General features: G+C 61.3%; 1 protein-coding gene across 9 annotated transcripts in view; it reads right to left on the minus strand.

Annotated features, from left to right (window-relative positions):
• Window positions 1–18,051, minus strand: part of BCAR1 (BCAR1 scaffold protein, Cas family member) — a 45,776-nt gene that overhangs the window by 8,930 nt on the left and 18,795 nt on the right. For 4 of the 9 annotated variants that reach the window (XM_015443159.4, XM_005592564.4, XM_045382706.2 and 1 more), the window contains exons 2-3: window positions 5,734–6,354; window positions 156–317 (exon numbers count right to left, since the gene is read on the minus strand). In XM_015443159.4, the coding sequence (XP_015298645.3) occupies window positions 156–317; window positions 5,734–6,354 (783 nt within the window). Of the gene's footprint in view, window positions 1–155; window positions 318–5,733; window positions 6,355–13,917; window positions 14,897–18,051 lie in introns of those variants that run through there. The other 5 variants (XM_065537735.2, XM_065537734.2, XM_065537738.2 and 2 more) reach the window with 3 other exon arrangements.

An 18,051-nucleotide genomic window follows, 5' to 3' on the forward strand; every position in this document is an offset into this window, starting at 1 on the left:
GGTTAATGGCGCCAGGGGGAACGGGAAAGGCAGAAACCCCGCGGCGCTGCCCCCAGGCCTGGCCAGGGCTGAGAAGATGCAGCTCCCTGCCCAGGGTCAAGCAGAGGCACAGACTCGCCGCCCTGCCCTCCCGCTGCTGCGCACCCCACACCTACCTCCTGGCCATACTGGCTGGGAAGCAGCCCCCGAACCGGGGGCACATCATAGATGTCCTGTGACCCCGGGGCCAGCAGGTGTCGCGGGATGTCGTACTCGTCCTGCTCCGGCTGGGCGGCCTCATACACGTAGCCCTGCCCCACGCGGGTGGGCACCACCACCTGGGGGCAGAGAGCTGACTTCACTGCTGCCCTCGAAGCGGCCCTCAGGGAGGCTCCACTCACACCTGGGAGCCACGTCCTTTTGGGAGGTGGGCAGGGCACACCAGGTGGAAGGGACGGGGCTCCCCAAGGACGCCAGTTCTCACCCACTCTGCACCCTCTGACCTTCCTCCAGCGGAACGTAGTGCTGGGTACAGCAAGAACCCCGGGTTTTATTCAGAGCTGCCTGGTCCTGGGCCAGGACACCACCATCTCTACAGCCTGCTGACCCGGAAGGCTCCACAGATGAGTATGGGTGTGAGCTGATGACAGTGGGGGACACCGGTGGGGTGAGGGGCTGGGGCCCTGGCTCTGGAGGGCACTACCCACAGGCAAGGAACCCCCCGTGACTGGGGCGCCCAGCCCCGCGGGACAAGAGGTCACGTCGGAGGCCTCGGAGCCTGCTGCCCACACCACCGAGCTGTAGCCTCCTCAGAAGGATTGGCCCAGCAGGGGACTGCGTCCAGCCCAGGACCAGACAGAGCCTAGCACCCCCTGCCCCACAGCACAGCATGGGGAGACTCTGGAGGACAGGAGCAGAGGGGCAAGTTGAGCGTGTGCTGGGGGCCACAGCAGCTGGAACCAAGGCTGCCCTGCCTTGCCGCGCCTGCCCCGGGGGAGCTGCCTGCAGCAGGTTAGATCCCCAGCAACCTGAAAGGATGAGGCTTAGTGGGGGAGGCAGGTCCAGGGCCAGCCCTCCCTCCCCAGGCTCTCTTACCCTGGTCCAGAGCCCGGGGCGGCCAAGGCAGGCAGCACAAGCACCTGCCCAGGACCACGCTGCCCCTCACTAGTAATGGCCTGAAGGGGGTAGGGGCCATGCCAGGCAGCCTCATTCCCCAAAAGCCTCCCTGCCTTGGGGAGGACAAGGCCTCCCTGGTGGGATTCTCCAGCCCCTGGCACACTGCACCCACACGCCTCCACCACCAGGCTCCCTGTTCAGCTCTCTCCACTGAAAGACCTTTTGTTCCCTCATCAAAGGGGATGTCTGGGACAGGGTTGACTCAGGGCCTCCCTGCACATCCCCCAGGGCAGCAGCGCCAAAGCAGCCTCTCCCTCAGGCCCAGTGCCCCTGAACCCCGAGAGGCCCTCCCAATGCAGGCAGGCAGCCAGCCCTGCTCACTGAGGGTGCTGTGAGGGGGTGCAGGGCATGGGGGCGGCAGAGGCGCCCAGCACCCCCCAGCAGCCCCAGGCCTGGCAGAGCCCCCCGCAGCGCAGCAGAGCTGGGCCCAGTGGGTCTCCAGCGCGCCTGGTAGCAGAGCCCCACAGGCTGGGGGCCTCCGCGGGGTGTCCCCACCCCCCTCCAGTGCGTCTGGGAGTGGATTTGGCGGCTGCCTCTCCAGACTCATCTCCCTCCACGCGCTCCAGACTTGAGTCTCCTCCAGAACTATTTTTAGACGCCAACAGTGGTGCAGGCGGGGCAGAGGGACGTGGCAGGTTGGCTGGGCCTTGAGGCACGGCCTAAGGCTTCTCCAGGCCTCCTAGCCTCCCAAAGGCAGGTGGGGACCCAGCCCCAAGGCTCAGCCAGGACCCAGCACCAGCAGGAGGGAGGCGTGAGCATCCTCCAAGAGCACCCCGCTGGTGGCCGTCCCAACCTCATGCGGTGAGGCCCAGGGGCGCAGCTGGACCCAGGCCAGCCTCCCCAGGCAAACGGCTGCCTGCCACTCTTGGAGCTGAGTCGGGTGGCAGTAGGCAGCCACAGTGACCAAATGTTTCTGTTAGAAAAACAGAGCAAGGCAGCCACCAGCGGAAAACGCTCATTAGGGGAATGACGCTGCTAATCACAGGCCATCCTGCTACACACCTGAGACCCCACCAGCAGGCCCTGGAGGTCCCCTGGGGGTTAGGGGAACACAGCTAGAGCCCAGGAGGAGGGGACAGAGTCACAGACACTGACATAACACCCACACGGTCTCTGACACACACGCCTCATACAAGCAGGGAAAACACAACACAGGCCAACTGCCAGGTACACGCACAGAACCCAGGCAGCACCAGGGCCAGGGTGCTGCCCCTCTCCTCCCCCAGGATCAGGCATCAAGCAAGGGGATGAGTGAACTCAGGAATACATCCCAGACTCCCAGTCAGCGTCCAAGAGGCAGGCATCAGGTTGGAAGAAGGGGACAAGGTAGGCCCCCACCCTGGAGCTCAGTGGCTGGTCTCCCCCTTCTGCAAAAGGGGTGTCACCCCTGACCTGGGCTGGCTCCTGGCTCTGGCATCCCCAGGTCCCCATTCAGGAGCCTCGTTTCCTCCTCGGGAAATGGAGCACCACAGGAGCGCTGTGACCACGGCCACCAGGACACACCCAAGTGCGAGGGGCTCACCTGACCTGGGTCATGGTGGCCTGAGGGGCCAGCACCACAGCCCACTCCCCTCCCTCCCCAGCTCCAGGCCCCCTGGCCTGAGGTCCCAGCACATGGGGGCCTGGGGCAAGATGAAGCTTCTAGGGCGAGGACGGTGAAACTCAGGCCCAACAGGACCGCGTACACACCTGACCCCAGGCCATGGCTGTCTCCTTGGGCACTGACCAGGGTCACGACCTGAGTGACCTCCCACAGATGCCTTCCCCAGGAAGTCCCACCTGCCCATGAAAGAGCCTATGCCCTCAGATTCCTACAGACCACACCCGGCCCAAAGAGTCTCGATGCCGGTGTGGCCCTCACTTCTCCCCCAGCCATATGGGCCACCAGGCTCCCATCTCAGCACCCGCTGGACCCTGCTCCAGGCCCCAGGGGTCTGACCCTCCTGTCCACCACCCTTGTTACTCACCCTCTTGGCTTCCTAAGAGCCAGTGTCCATCCTGCCCACACGCTGTCCTGGCAAGGGCTCCTTGTCAGCCCAGCCAACCACTACCCTGGAACTGGGAGACTCAGTTTCCCAGGCATTTGAGGGGCAGGCCTGAGGCTTAAAGGGGAGGACATGGAGGTTCGGACACAGATGGCCCGCAGCCAGGTGTTACCGCCGTGCCACTGTACTGAAGACACGAGCAAATGGAAACTGCCCAGGGCCCGTCCCAGCAGAGGGGGCAACCCAGTGACGTCCAAGGCGGCTCAGGGAGAAGCTTTAAGAATGCAACAAAATTCTTTTGATATCTAATGTTGGATTTACAACTTTGAAACGCAAAACTACATGTACAAATCTGTGAAATACAGGGCAGATGCTAGACAAAATATGCCAGAATTTCCCAGTGATTACCTCGATTGGAAAATTTCATCTCCAGACTTTTCCATACATTATGCATTTTCTATAGCAAACAAGCATTGCTTTTGTGACCATAAAATACAAGCAGACACAATAAGGACTGGCGGGGCTTTCCTAGGGGAGAGCAACCGGGCCCAGGACGTAGGGCTCTCCTTCCTGGGCCATCAGCCAGGTCAGGGCCCTTGTGGCACAGGCCTGGGCAGCTCCACCAGAGGCCATGGGCGGAGAAGGACCCAGCTGGTGGAGCCCCTGATGTAACTGAGAGCAGGCCCCTTGCCGGAGAGGGAAACAGAACAGCTGCCATAACAAAGGCTTGAGGCCAGGCTCTGTCTGGGGGTCTCGCTGCTGCTCCCCAGCCCACAGGGCTTCCAGCCACACCAGGACAAGCTTCACTGCAAAGGCGGGAGAGGAGGAGAGGGGGTGTGCCTGACCTTGGGGCATGTGGAGTGTGGACTGTGTGTGTGTGTGTGTGCATACGCACATGCATTTGTACATGTTTGTGGGATACTGGTGGGTGCATATGCTTTGTATGTGTGGACGTACACGTGTCTGTGTGGGGTGTGTATGCACGTGTTTATACATATGGGGTTTGGGTGTGCACATGTTCATGGATATGATGTGTGCATGTGTGGGCGTATATGCGTGTGTCCATTTGTGGGGTATGGGATGCAGATATGTGCATATGTTCATGCACATTCATGTAGCGCATGTGTGTGCTCGTGCATATGGTGTGTGCACGGGTGTCTGTACCTTTGGGGTACAGGTATCATGCACGTGTGTTCATTTGTGTGGAGTGTGGGTATACATGGACCATGGTCTAAGGCTCCCCCACAGGACGCTGCTCCCTGCTGCCTCCCCGGGGGATAACAGGACCCTGCTCCTCTTGCTAAAGCCAGTGTGGGAGCAGCCCCACCCAGGCAGCCTCACACCAGCCAGGCTCACGTCTGACCAGATGGCTGAAGGAGCAGGTAAAGCAGGAAGTGGGAGCCAGTGACCCAGGTTCCCCTGGCGGCCAGGTTTGGTGGCCCATGTCCATGGAGTCCCACCTGCCAATGTCCTCCGGCCACACTTCCTGGGTACCAGGCCACCCATGGGCAGGGGTGGGGGTAACTCCCTGCTGACGTGCTGCCCAGCTGGCACCAATGAGTTCTCCACCTTAGCCCTAGGCTGAGTGTCCACTTGACCAGTGTCTCTCCAGACACAGGTGGCTCTAGATGGGACACAGCAAAAACAAGGCTTGGCCTGGGTCCTGGGAAGCTGACCCCAAACAGCCTGGGCGGCTATGTCCCCCAGGAGTGCTGAGACAGCAGCATGGGCTGGGTTTCTCAGGTCCTCCTGGTGAGCCCTAAGAAGCAGGCAGGAGAAGACGAGAGACCCTGAGACACCCTCTCCATGTCTAGGCCTGGAAACTCCACACCCCAGCTCTCGAGGGGGCTTTAGCACAAGGGGAACGGACCAATCAAAGGTGAGAAAAGGTTGCTCCTGCTGCAGCCAGTGGACCTCGCCGCCCTCTCCAGTTCTGACTCCTTCCTACAGGCAGGTGAGCTTGAGAGGCAGGGGGCCTGTGGACTTGGGGAGTGGGCTCAGGGTCTGGAGGCCAGAGATATTGTTCCCAGGCCCAGCATCCCATTGGCAAGAGCTCAGGAGGCTCTCAGAGTAGCCCTCCTCTAGCAATTCCAGGGGCAGTGTCCTCCCAGGAGTCACATCCAGATCACCATAAGCACCCACTGGACCCTAGCATCCCCCATAAGAAGAGAGGGGTTGGCCCGTGGAGGCAGAGGCGGTCAGATGTGCTGGAACCCCATCTAGACGCTGACACGTAAACCCAGAGGGCACAGCATGAGCATGAAGTGGCTGTCCTCTCCCTCGCGGGGGCCCACGTGCCAAGCCCCGCCTGCCCGCTGGAATGCCTCAACATTCTGATCCCTGTGGTGACACCGCTACTCAGATTGGCTTGGCTGAGGCCAGCGGGGCGTCTCCCCTCTGGGTCCATTCACATCCATCTTCCCCAGACAAATGAACACTCCCCAAACACTCACTTCCCATTTTGACCCCAGACCAAACACACAGCCACTCCTGGACGGCCAGTGACTGAGGGTGGCTGGGCCCTTCTGTGCCCAGAAACCAGGGCCTGGGTCTATACCTGTGGGGCTGCACGACTGTGCCAGGACAGCCTTACCTTTGCCGGGGGCTTTGTGCCCTCCCAGCTGCGTGTGTCCATGGACGGGGGGACCTGGTAGATGTCATGCCCCATCCCGGCAGAAGGCGGCACCTGGTAAATGTCCTGGGCGGGGCCTCCAGGCCCTGGGGGCACTTGATACAGGTCTGCGGCAGGGCTGGGAAACTGGTGATGGGGCGTCTGCTTCGAGAAGGTGGATGTCTGCTTGGCTGGGGGCGACTGGAACTGAGGGCTGGGACCCGGGGCTTGGTAGAGGCCTTGCTGAGCCTTGCTGGGAGTGGGCACCAGGTAGACACTGTCAGGCTGGGGCTGGTAGGTGGTGGGGAGCATGGGCGTGTACTGGGAGGCCGGAGGCGCCGGGGCATGGAGGCCAGGCTGAGGCTGGGCCGGGATGGTGGGGGGGCCGGGGCCAGGCCCTGCTGGCTTCTTATCATACATGCCCACCAAGATCTTGAGGCGGTTCCCAGGAACGATGCCCTGGCGCCCGTGCAGTGAGCAGAGCCACCAGCCGTCCAGGCCCTGCGTGTCCTGCTCCAGCACCGTCATGATGTCACCCTTTCGGAAGGACAGCTCATCTGGGGACTCGGCCACGTTGTCATAGAGGGCTTTAGCCAGCACGTTCTGGGGAGAGAGGACACAGGTGTGAGACCAGGAGGATGTTCATGGGGCGTCAGGGGATCCCCAGCTCCTGCCCCATCTGGGGAGGTGCCCAGCTTTGACACTGGGAAAATAACTTAGTGGAGTTTGGTGAGATCATTGTGCCTTTTGCACAATGTCTCCATCTGTTCCCCAGCAGAAAGGCCCAGCTGAGCCTGGCCTTTCTTTCCACTGCACCTGTAGAGCACCTCAAAATCCTCTTGACCACTGCCACCACCAAAACTCCAGGGATGACCCTCAAGATACCCCTAAAAGCCCCACCCAAGGCCACTCTGCTACCTGGACCAACACAGGGAGAGCGGCAGTAACAACGACAACGCTGCCAAGTTAAAACAAATAGCAAATGGTTCTCTCTTGAGATGCACGAAAATAATCTGACAAAAAGGACAGCTTCTTAGGATAAAAAACTGAACAAAAATGAAAGGAAGCTTCCTTAACAAAGTCCATCTACCCAAAATCCAAAAAGTCAGTAATTAGTTTAGAAACTTCAAACACCTTCCCCAAGGCTGGGAAGCAAACAGGAGGCACGCCCTCCCGGGCCTGGCCCCGCTGCCCTCAGCAAACCCTCCCAGGGCAGGGCACGTCCTCCACGTGGCCCAGGAGCCAAGCAGTCGGAGAGGGACTTGGAGGAGGCTGTGAGATCAGAGGCATGAGGGCGATGGTGAGGGCAGGTGCAGAGCCTCGCTGGGACACAAGAGCCCAGGCAGGGAGGCCTCGAAGTTTCCCGCCACACCCCTGCGTCCTTGCCCCTGCTGCTGCTGCCCCATTGAGGTGCCAGGCGCAGGATGCGCCCAGAGAGACAGAGGGTCCCTGGCTGGAGGGTGTGGTCGGTTCCAGCAGAAGGCAGGTGTGAGGGAGGCACGGGGTGAGACAAGGCCAGGGTTGCAGCCCCTCCTAGGGCGGCCGAGGGCTGCATGGGTTCCACAGGGGCCCCAGACTTCACACACAGGGAAGCCGGGTCTGAGAAAAGTGCCAGGCCGGCTGGGTGGTGACCCGACTGGCTCCAGCCACCCCACCAGCCTGGCCTCAGGTCTGGGCTGCCCTGCAAGGTCCCTCCTTGGAGTCTCCTGGGGTCTTAGACGTGCAGCCTGGTCGAGACTGACTCAGAAATGGGATCTGGGTTCCGGCCAGCCAGTAGCTGTGTGACCATCCCCACTTGGGCCCAAGTCCCATTTTCTGGACTCCATTTGCAAGGAGTGAAACAAGGAAGAAAGGGCCACGCCTCCTTGGGCAAAAACAGGAAGCCGGAGCCTGGGCCTTGGGGCAGAGTGGGGGTGACACCTCTTCCAAGTCCCTAGGGCCCAGCCTCCCCTACACCAGCAGGGACTGGACAGAACCCCTCTGAGCTCCGTCTCCCTGGCCGGCATCAGAGGGCAATGGTGCACCAGGCAAGCAGCCTGAGTAGGCAGTAGGTGCCCCAGGTCCCAGGAGCAGACATTCAGACCCCACAGCTCATTTGCCCTGGGTGGGCGTCATCAGCTGGGAGCCTATTTCTCCAGAGCAGCTAGGAGCCTCCAGTCCCTAAAGGGCCACAGGCTAGAGTGTGGGGAGCCAGGAGGAGCAAGGCCCAAGGGAGGGGCCAGGGGGCAGCTCAGAGAAGGCAGGCCCAGCTGGAGTCACATCAGAGCCAAGGTGAGCGCAAGGGCAGAGGCCCTAGATGGCTGCAACACTGTTCACACCACAATTACAACGGAATGAAAAAGGAACTCAAGTGAAAAGCCCGCCTCAAGAAAACATCCTGTGAAACGTAAAGACAGGCGAGGGTCAGGACGACTCCAGAGGTGTCTGAGACGTTGGAGACACTTTCTCTTCCTGTTTTTCAGGAATGAGTGTTTCTTGCTTAGGGGCTGAAAAAATACACAAAAAGAAAAAATAAAAAAAACAGTGGACTGTGTCCCAGGCTCTGAGGCAGAATGGGACAGGCACTGCGGCAGGTCCAGGGGCCAGAGCCCCACAGAGGAGCGGGAGGGCGGGGGCTCTCCTGCAGCCCACCCGTGCTCAGGGCCCCCATCCCAGGCAGCCAGCAAGACAAGCATTTCCCAAATATGGTCTGCAGCCTGCCTCTGGGAATCACAGCCCATCAGGGGGCGGGCCACCCTCCCCCAGTGACCCTACACACCACAGAGTTGCCCCTCCAGGTCCCCCAGCCCCTGCCCTGGTGACCACAGGAAGTGCCAGCAGAGTGAGTCACAGGAAAATTCCCCTCCAGCCAAGTCAGAGAAGGTGGGGGTTTAGACAGAGGGGACCGCCCTGCGAAGGCCCCTCACCTCCTAGAAGGGCGGCCCAGGAAAGGCTGGCAGAGGCCCCGCCAGGCAGGGCCAGGCACTCAGGGAGACTGAGGGAGCACAGGCAGGGAGGCCGGGGGCTCTGCAGAGGGAAGGGCCAGGCAGGGAGGGAAAGTCTGGCCCAGGTGAGCGGCTGTGGCCTCTGGCCTCAAAGTCCAACCCCTCCTGGAATGAGCTCACTGATTGGCCACAGCCCAGTCTGGGGCCACTGAAGCCAGGCTGGGAAGCACCTCACAGGCTGGGCACGTGGCACCGGGCGCCTGGCACCAGGAGCTCCCCTGCCTGCGTCAGCTGGCGTGCCCCCGCCCAGCCTGAGCTCTGGACGCCGCTGCTGCTGGTACACAACCGACCACTCTAGCTGGCCAGGGCCCCGCCTCTTTGGGCCTCTCTGCCTCCCCGTCTGTTCCCCAAGAACACACACTCCTTCCTCCTCACTAGGCAGCAGCTAAGACTCAGACCTGGGCCCCGCTGTGGGACTTTGGGCAAATCCCTTAGCCCCTCTGAGCACTTAGATCCTCTCTGCCGGATGACAGCCCTGGTTTCATAGGATTGTTCTTTTTTTTTTTTTTTTGAGACAGGGTCCTGCTCTATTGCCCAGTAGCACGATCATGGCTCTCACAGCATCCACCTCCCAGGCTCAAGCGATCCTCCCACCTCAGCCTCCTCCCACCTCAGCCTCCTCCCACCTCAGCCTCCCAGGTAGCTAGGACAACAGGCACGCACCACCATGCCCAGCTAATTTTGTATAGAGATGGGGTCTCCTTATGTTGCCCAGGCTGTTCTCAAACTCTTGGGCTCAAGTGATCATCCAGCTTCGGACTCCCAGAGTGCTGGGATTACAGGCGTGAGCCACTGTGCCCAGCGCACACTGTTCTTTTAACAAAAGATTCGCCTGGCCCTTGCTTCAGCCGGGCTCCGCAGAGATAGCGCAGGCCTAGTGGACGAGGCCTCTGTCTGAACGGGGCCTACAATGTAGTGGGACAGAAAGACAGCAAACAATTTGCTCTCATGGGGAAGAAAGTGGGGGGCCAAAAATAATGTGGGAGAAGGCCTTTGCATACAGGGTCAGAGATGGCCTCCCCCAAGAGATGATATTCCACAGGATTCCCGTCTGGGAAGAGCATGGGGCAGAGGAAGGGCCTCAGCCAGGGGGCTGGAGCAGGGAGGCAGGCTGTGACCCTGGAGCGGCAGAAGGACTCACGCCACAGACTCCATGGGTGATGCGTGCACAGCTCAGTGAACGTCATCCACACAACCAGCTTCCCATGGCCAGATAAGCCCAGACGAGCAAAGCGCACACCACCTCAAGCATTCCTGCTCTGGACATGCTCGCAGGCCCCCCAGCAGCCTCCCCCGGAACCCCTGCCATGCTCCAAACTGGAGGAGAGGCCAGCCTCCCTAAGCCTACTTTCCTGGCCTCCTGCACTACTGGGCCTAGGGCATGACCCAAGCTGGGCCAGTCAGGTGCTCCTGCCCAACTTCTCAAGGGATACAACTGTGACCTCAGATGGGGTGCAAAGCCAGTCCAGGTGGACACTGTCAGTCACCTGTGTCCAAGGCACAGTGGAGGCTGCTGAGTCTCTGGTACCTCACTCCTGCCGCACCCCACTCCCACTTCAGGACCTGCTGGACTATCATCCCGTCCAGGAAGGCTCCTCCTGGGACACCCCCTTCCCTCGGCCCCCACCTCACAGTACCACCCAGCATGTCTTGACATAGCCCAATTCATACCCCTGGACCCCAGGCACCTGGGACAGGAGGACAAATCTACCTCCTTCAGAAGGGTAGCTCCAGGGTATGTGCACCAGAGGAACCCAGGAAGGCCCTCGAGGGCTCACTCATCCCAGAGGGCAGGGCCAGAGGAGGAGATCCCCAGCCTGATGCCAGCACTCCCCAAACAATATCCCAGCTGTTGCACATGGGAGCTGACAGGACGGCCCCACAGGCTCTGCCTGGCTCTGAGAATGGCCCTCATTGTATCCCTGGGGCCCGCCTGGGCACCAGATCCACCAGGGCTGGGCAGGCAGGCCCTGAGAAACAGAGCGGCTGGGACCAGGGCTGCGGGTGGCACACGTCAGGGAGAGCTGCAGCCGTCGGATGGGTGTTGGGTTCTCCTCATTGGCTCTGCCAGCTGCCTTGGGAGCCCTGGACATGCTGTGGCTGTCCCCAGACTCTGACTCTGGGTTGGGGGGAAGCTGGTGTCGGGGAGTGGTAAGGGGAGATGCTGCTGCTCCAAGGAGCCTTCCCTGGTTGCCTGAAGGGACAACCGAGGAGTTCTCAGGAGCAGGGCCAGCCCGAGCCAACTGCACAGAACACTGCAGGTATCACCGCTGACCAAAACCCTCTCTGCCAGGCCTGGCTCACATCTGGCCTGCACCCTTTCACCCAGCAAATGTGACTTCAGCACAGCACGCACAAGCCAGCACAAGGTGGGAGCTGGGAGAAAACGGCAAGAACTCCTGGTCTCTGCCCAAGACCCCGGGGTTGGGAGCAGACAAGGAAACGGGTAACACGACCACAGTTGTCACTAGGTTCACAACAGTAAGAACAGCACAGTTCCTCCCTGCCAGAGGCAGAGCTCTTTCCCTCACAGCCACCAGCTCATTTAACCCTCAAAACAACCCCATAAGACAGAAATACCTGCATCTTACTAGACAGGAAAACCAAGGCTCAGAAGCTCCCTGACAGTCCAGGGTCACTGAGTCCAGAAGCAGCAGAGGCCAACCCCAGGCTGAGACACAGTAGAGCTGGGTCGCTCCACTTTATCTCCACCCAGGGGTGATGCCTGGGTTCGTGGAAACCACGAGAGGAAATGTCACGGGCCTTTCCCACCCCTCCTGTCCACACCCCCAACACACACATGCACCCGCCCCAGCACAGAGCCTCACACACAGCAGGCACTTGGGAAACACTGCTTTCTTTCATACCCAGAACCGTCACAAACTTGGGCCAAGTTTATTTCTGGAGCATTCTATTTGCTTGTCCCAAAGAGCCTCCATGGCCAACGGATGCAGGCCCAATGAGCGTGCGCCCAACTGGCCATCCGCACCCGGGACCCACCTGGAGGGGTCCTGATCACCCCACTTGGCCCTGGCCTCAGGCTCTGAGGGGCACCTCCTCTTCCCTCCTCCATGTCCCCATCCTGGGTGGAACTCCAGGACCTGCCAGTTTAGTGGCATCTTCCCCTAATACTCCCACAGACAACTGGGTGGCCAGGGTCTGGGCTCAAGTCCTGGGTGCCCAGGTGGCAGGCAGCAAGGGCGTGGGCAGATCACATAGCCTATGCGTGGGGCCCACATTCCAGAGCCACCCCAGGGGAGCATGGCTCCTGTCCTGCCGGCCTTAGTAGGGCGTGAAACCTCGGAGAGGATGAGGCAGGGAAGGCGTGCAGGCCCTCAGCCCCACGCGTGACACTCAGCAGCAGGAGGGAATAAAAAGACACCTGTGGGGTGGCCACTGCCAAGGGTGCCCTGACACAAGCACAGAGCACAGCCTGGCTTTCGTTGCAGCGCCACAGCAGATGCCTTTATGCCCAGGCCAGCTATGGTCTGGAAGCACGCCCCAGCCCCTACTCCTGCCAGGGCATCCCAGGCACTGTCCCTAAGAGGCTGGGCAGAGGAGGTGGCATGGGGAGGGCCCTCCTGCTTCAGGACATGGAATCTGCAACCCAAAACACCCCACGGACAGTGGGGACGGCTGGCAGGCCCCAGGCCTGTACCCCTGCAGGCAGGATCAGCGGGGTTCACTCAAGTGGACTTGCTGGAGCTCATGCTTGTGATCCGGACTTTTGGCAGAGAGTTCAGTGTGAGGCTGACCCCTGACTTCAGAGACAGCAACAGGCCCAGAATAGGGGTAGCTCCCACCTTCAACCCCAACTGAGTCATCAAGGAGGCTGGACCCGCCCCTTCACCCTACTTCTGCCCCAGACTAGCACCTAGAGGTGGGAGGAAGTCAGGGCAGCAAGATGCAGATGGAGCCAGGGCCTCTCCTGTGCTCAGAGGGCCAGGAAGGGCCTGACAGAGGGCAGTGCCCCGCCCTCTTACAGGGAGACCACCCTGCAGCCCCTTTTTTGGGGGCTGAAGAAGAGGCTTGCCCAGTGTCTTTGCTGGAGAAACATCCCTATCACCCAACTCCACGCCCCACACTTCAAGTCTGACTCCAATACTGCCTCCTCCAAGAAGCCCCCCTGGAGCGCACCTCCCCTGCTGGTTGGTTCTAGCTGCTTCAGCTGGCTGTGGGCTCCTGAGGTCAAGGGAAGAAGTTGTCCAGGCTCAGGAGAAAAGGGTGGTAGGACCCACTAAAGGGACAGTAGATGCCAGCAGAGGGCCACAAAGGCACAGCCTTGGAACCAGAGGGTCCCTACCAAGTTGATAATCCCAAAAGAGCATGGTGGTCCCCCAAGGACCAGAGCTTCCTCAATCCCAGACTGGGAATTCAGAAGCCACATGTGGTGCTGCACTGGGGGCCATGTCAGGAGACCAGGTTCTGGATCCAGTTCTGAGGACAACTCACTGTCTCTCTGTACCTCAGTGTCCCCATCTGCACCATCCGTATAATGGGAAAGGGGCTTGAAGAGCTGTCTCAGGGCCCTTCCTGCACAGACAGGAGGCCCTAGTGGCACTGTCCTTATTTCCATTCTTTGCCCAGACCTGGGGCCATGGTACCAGTCCATAGGGCTCACCCTCCTGCTCCGACAAACAGTAACGGCCAGAAGCTCCAAGCCTCCTGCCCCAGCCCAAGGTGACTTTCCTGGCAGAACCTGGAACTGCCCTGCCCTGCCTCCACCCAGCTCCCAAGCAAGCAGTGCCAGCAGGAAGCGTCAGCAGCTCCTCCCCAAAGCTCCTTTCCCCACAGCCCCGCCGCCCCGGTACCTGGGCCCCGATTCTCCAGGCACCCCGACACCTGCTCTCACAGGCCAGCCAGTCCCCACCACCCAACTCTCCACCGAAGGAAAGGAATGAGCACAAGAGGGGGCGTGCCCCGGCCCAGGGCCATGGGAAACATCTCACCTGGCCGAATCCAGTAAGGAAATCAACCCATGGTCATTCTGAGGTGACCAAAAAAGCAGCGAGACCCAGGAGGAGTGCGGGAAAGGACACCAGGGACTCTTAAGAGGGAACGGGAGCCTTGTGGTGGGAAAAGGAGCTGCTGTTCCCGATAGGAACCCAAAACCCCATCTTCCGGGTCGTAAGCCCCTCACCACGCACCCCTAGGCAAATCTCAGCTTTCCCAGCTCCCTCACCTCGGCCCAGCGATCAGCCTCTCTGACCCTCGAGAGGCAGCCCCGCCCCTGCTCTAGCTCTGTGGGTCCCCCAACCATGGACTCCAAAGCCTTCACGTTCACATTGTAGAACCCGGCCCCGGCCCACTCCCGCGACTCTCGTGTGCAGCTAGGACTCCTGTAGCCAGCCAGAACTCGGCTTCCACCGGCGCTCGGCGTGCAGGGCTGCAAAGCCCGCGGCGCGCCCGCCCCCACCCCCGCTCCGCTCCCGGAACCCAGCGCCGGCGGCCGGAGTGAATCATTAACCGGACCCGGGTGCTCCGGCCGCACAGCCTTCCCCGCTGGCGCCAAGCACTTGCCCGCCCGGCCTCGGTCCCCCGGAGCTCCTCCCTCTCCGGGAGCGGTGGGCAGTCCCACGCCACACCAGACGGACCACCCGCCCGAGACTCAACGGTCCCTCCTCGCAGCGGAGGAAACAGGCTCGGAGGCAGGGCGCAGAGGCCCAAGGTGACACAGCAGGCGGCCGCCGGCCGGGGAGCGCGGGCCCCGCCAGTCACTTTCCCGACACAGGCATCTTCCTGCCGGTTGGCGGCCCCCGTGCCCGGCCCCGCCAACGCCCCCGAAGCGCGCAGGCTCCGGAGCCCCCGCGGTTCCTGCCTCCCGGCTCCCCGACCAGGGCGCAAGGAGGTCCCGGGGCCGCGGATCCCGGTCGGCGGTTCCCAGGCCCCGCAGGTCCGGCAGGAAATGCCGCTCACTTAACCCCTTCCAGCCCGCGCCAGACCCGGAGCCGGCAGGGCTACCGCCTCGAAGCCCAGACGCGGCCCGGCCCCGCCTGCCGCCCTCACCAGGTGGTTCATGGTGTCCAGCGGGCCTGGGGCCCCGGCTCCCGCGGTGGCGCACACCGAGCTGCTCTGGCCGCGTGCCCTCGGGGCTCCGAGAGCGCCGCAGCTGCCACCTCGGCCACCCAGAGCCGGTCCAGCCGCGATCCGCCAGCCGCCGCGGCCCAGCCGGCCCAGCCCGATCCCAGCATGCCCAGCCGCGCGCGCCCATTGGCCGCCGCCGCTCTCCATGCAAATGAGCCGCCTGTCAGGGGCGCGGGCGCGCAGACAGAAGCCCGCCCAGTAGGTGCCGCCCCCCGCCCCGCCCCCCACCTCCCACCCCGAGGCTCCAGGCACCCGGCCGAGGCCAGGCTTCCAGCCTAGAGCGCAGGACACCGCTCTCCAACAAATCCAAGTCCCCGCCTTCCACCCGGGCGAGAACGCACCGAAGGCCTATGCAAATGCCTCCACTTCTGGGAAGGCTGCCCGGATTGCCTTCCTCCTCCAGAGCCGAGCCACGGCGTCAAGTCGACTTCTGTCTTTCCCGCTAACCAACCCCAGGGCATTCATCGCGTGTCGATGGGCCGTGGGACTCAGATCTGAATCTAGTGGGAAAGGGGAGGGGGCGTGCGCCAGCCTGCAGAAGAATCACCACCACCACAGCTCCGACTGTAGACGGTCCCACCGTGTAAAGACCCTGGAAATGAAGCCTCAAGCAAGGAGGCTGGAGAGCTCTCAATCCAGCACTTTTCACGGGCAGCACCTATCTTCCCCTGAATTGTGCCGACATCTGGGGACTCCAGCTGAGTTGATCTGCCTCCTCTCATTACTCATTCCTAGGCTCAGCCTAAAACCTGGGCCCAGTACCCTCTTGAGTCCTGCTCCAACTCATCTGCTTCAGCGACCTGGGGTAGGAGGGCGGCACTGGGGGAATGAGGGAGGCAGAAGGAAGAATCACCCAGGGGAAACGGAGTGGAGACAACCTTGGCTGTCCTGAGTTGCCCCTTGCTCGGTTGCAGGTCAGTGACTGTCACCCCCTGCAGCAAAACCACGGTGCCAGAGCCCCTGGGCCTGGCCAGGGATGTACAACCTGCAGTAAGAACGTAAGACGAGCCTGGTCCAGACCAGACAGGACCCTCAGTCAACAATCCTGGGCCACTGGCTGAGCAAGGGGATGCCATGAGGCAGCTCTAGTGGCAGGGAAGCAGTGGGGTGGACCCGGCTTCCCACAGCAGAGAATTCTCAAGCGTGGCCTATGACAGACATAAGCCTAGGTGGGCCTGCAGCTGCCCCTCTGCCTGACACCCAAGGCTCAGCCTACACAGCACCTGGCGAGATGTGCCGCCTTGGCAGACCCTCTCCCCTCTCTGGGCTCCTTTCTCATCTGAAAAGGGGCTAGGGCAGCCCAGGTTTGGCTGCTCAGGTGCTCTGGGGAGCTTGTTTAAAAGCAGACTCCTGCGTCCCACCCCTCCCAAAAAACTGGATGTCTGCATTTCCTCAATATTTGGCTTGGGAACCACTGGCCAGAACTCACAGCACAGCGGGTGAGGAAGGACCAGTGGGATGGGACACAGCGTGACCCAGAGTCCTCAGGAGGAACAGAACAGCTCGCCAACACCCTATGCCTCTGGACACAGCCCACCTCACCTCAGAAGAGGAGCCAGCCTTCAGGGAGGCTGCCTGGAGCATCTCCTCCTGCTTGTTCCCAAGAGCTGTGCCTGGCCCCTCCTGCACTGACCCTGTCCAGCCACCCACTCCTCAGCCTGACTGGCACACAAACCAGCTTCCTAGAGAGCAGGTCTGAACCAGCGGGACCCTCAGGAGCCTCAGGTGATCCCTGGGCCTCCACTTCTGTGGGAAGGGGAGACCAGGCCTCATGGGCAGGCAGTGCCCTGCTGGCAGGGCTCCAGGCAGGAGTCTGCAGGGATGGGCAGGGACACAAAAGGCCTGGCCCTCAAGGGAGCCGGCCCCTGCTCCATCCTAGTTGGCCAAGGAGAGGGGTGCAGAGAGGAGGTGGATGGCTGGGACCCTGAGGGATGGGGCCCTCCTCCCCCAGGAGCTGGATTAGAGCAGCACTGGGGGTGGGGCTGCTGGTGTGAGCGGGAGGCAGCAAAGGGAACAGGCTCCGACACAGGCATTTCAAAAATTTGCTCGTTTTCCACTTAAATTCCCTCCCCCCAAAGCCTGTGCCTCCCAGAATGGCATTTCCGCTTTGGAAACAAGGCCCCAGGAGTTAAGCCCCACTGTGTTGAAGGGGATGTAGCTGGGGGGTGGGGAAGGAGCACCCACTGGGCAGGCTCTGGCTGGGGTATATGGGGGCAGAACCTACCCCACCCCCAGTCCAGCCTCCCGGACCTCTGCTGTCAAGGACAGGGATGCAGCCCCACATACCCGGCAGAGCCTCCACGCCTAGCCAGTGCCAGGGACCCTATGCCCATGCACTTATTTTGTACACACAGCAATCCTGCAAAACAGGCTCACCATTAGCCCCAGTTTGTTTTTTGGGTTTGAGACGGGGTTTCACCATATTGGTCAGGCTGGTCTCGAACTCCTGACCTCAAGTGATTCACCCGCCTCAGCCTCCCAAAGTGCTGGGATTACAGGCGTGAGCCACTGTGCATGGCCTAGGACCATTTTTCACATGAAGAGACTGAGACCCAGTTTAGCAACCACTGTCCCATCCCATACACTTCAGGGAACAGAGGAGACAGGGCCAGGGAAGAAATGGAGCTGCTAGACCTCAGCCCACCCTGCAGCTGGAAGGGAATCTAGGGACAGGGACAGCAGCACTCCAGGCTCAGCAAAGCCAAAGACCCTTGTCACACTCAGACTGCAAAAGGACAGGCAGCTGAGACCTAAGCACCCTCCTCTCCAAAAAATATGAGTTTAGCACTGGGGCCAGCACCACCCCCACCCCAATGAAGTTTAGCCCCATTGGTGAGAAGGGGTGCAGTAAACATTTGTTGACTGGATGGGACCTCAGAGGTGGCCCTCATGGGATGCGCTGGCCTGGGTGAAGAAATCTGAGGCTGCCCTAGTCTGGAGGATGGCGGTGGTTAAGTCACGCATAAGTGCAGAGGCACATACTTGCATACACACAGCACACACGCATGCGCACACACACAGTGGGACTGGCAGCAAGGAGAGAGGCCCTGGATGAGAAGGAGCTGGGAGAGGTTGCTGCCGGACCAAGGGAGACAGCTGCAGACAATGTGGCCAGCGCACCAGCACAGGGCCCTCCCCGACAGTTGTGTCATCCCAGGAGTGGCCTGGCACCTCCAGCCAGGTTCAAGATGAGCTCACAGGCTCGAAGGGATGTCTCCAACCCCTCAGGGCC

This window comes from Macaca fascicularis, chromosome 20 (assembly GCF_037993035.2).
Source record: "Macaca fascicularis isolate 582-1 chromosome 20, T2T-MFA8v1.1".
In the NCBI taxonomy this organism is placed as follows: domain Eukaryota; kingdom Metazoa; phylum Chordata; class Mammalia; order Primates; family Cercopithecidae; genus Macaca; species Macaca fascicularis.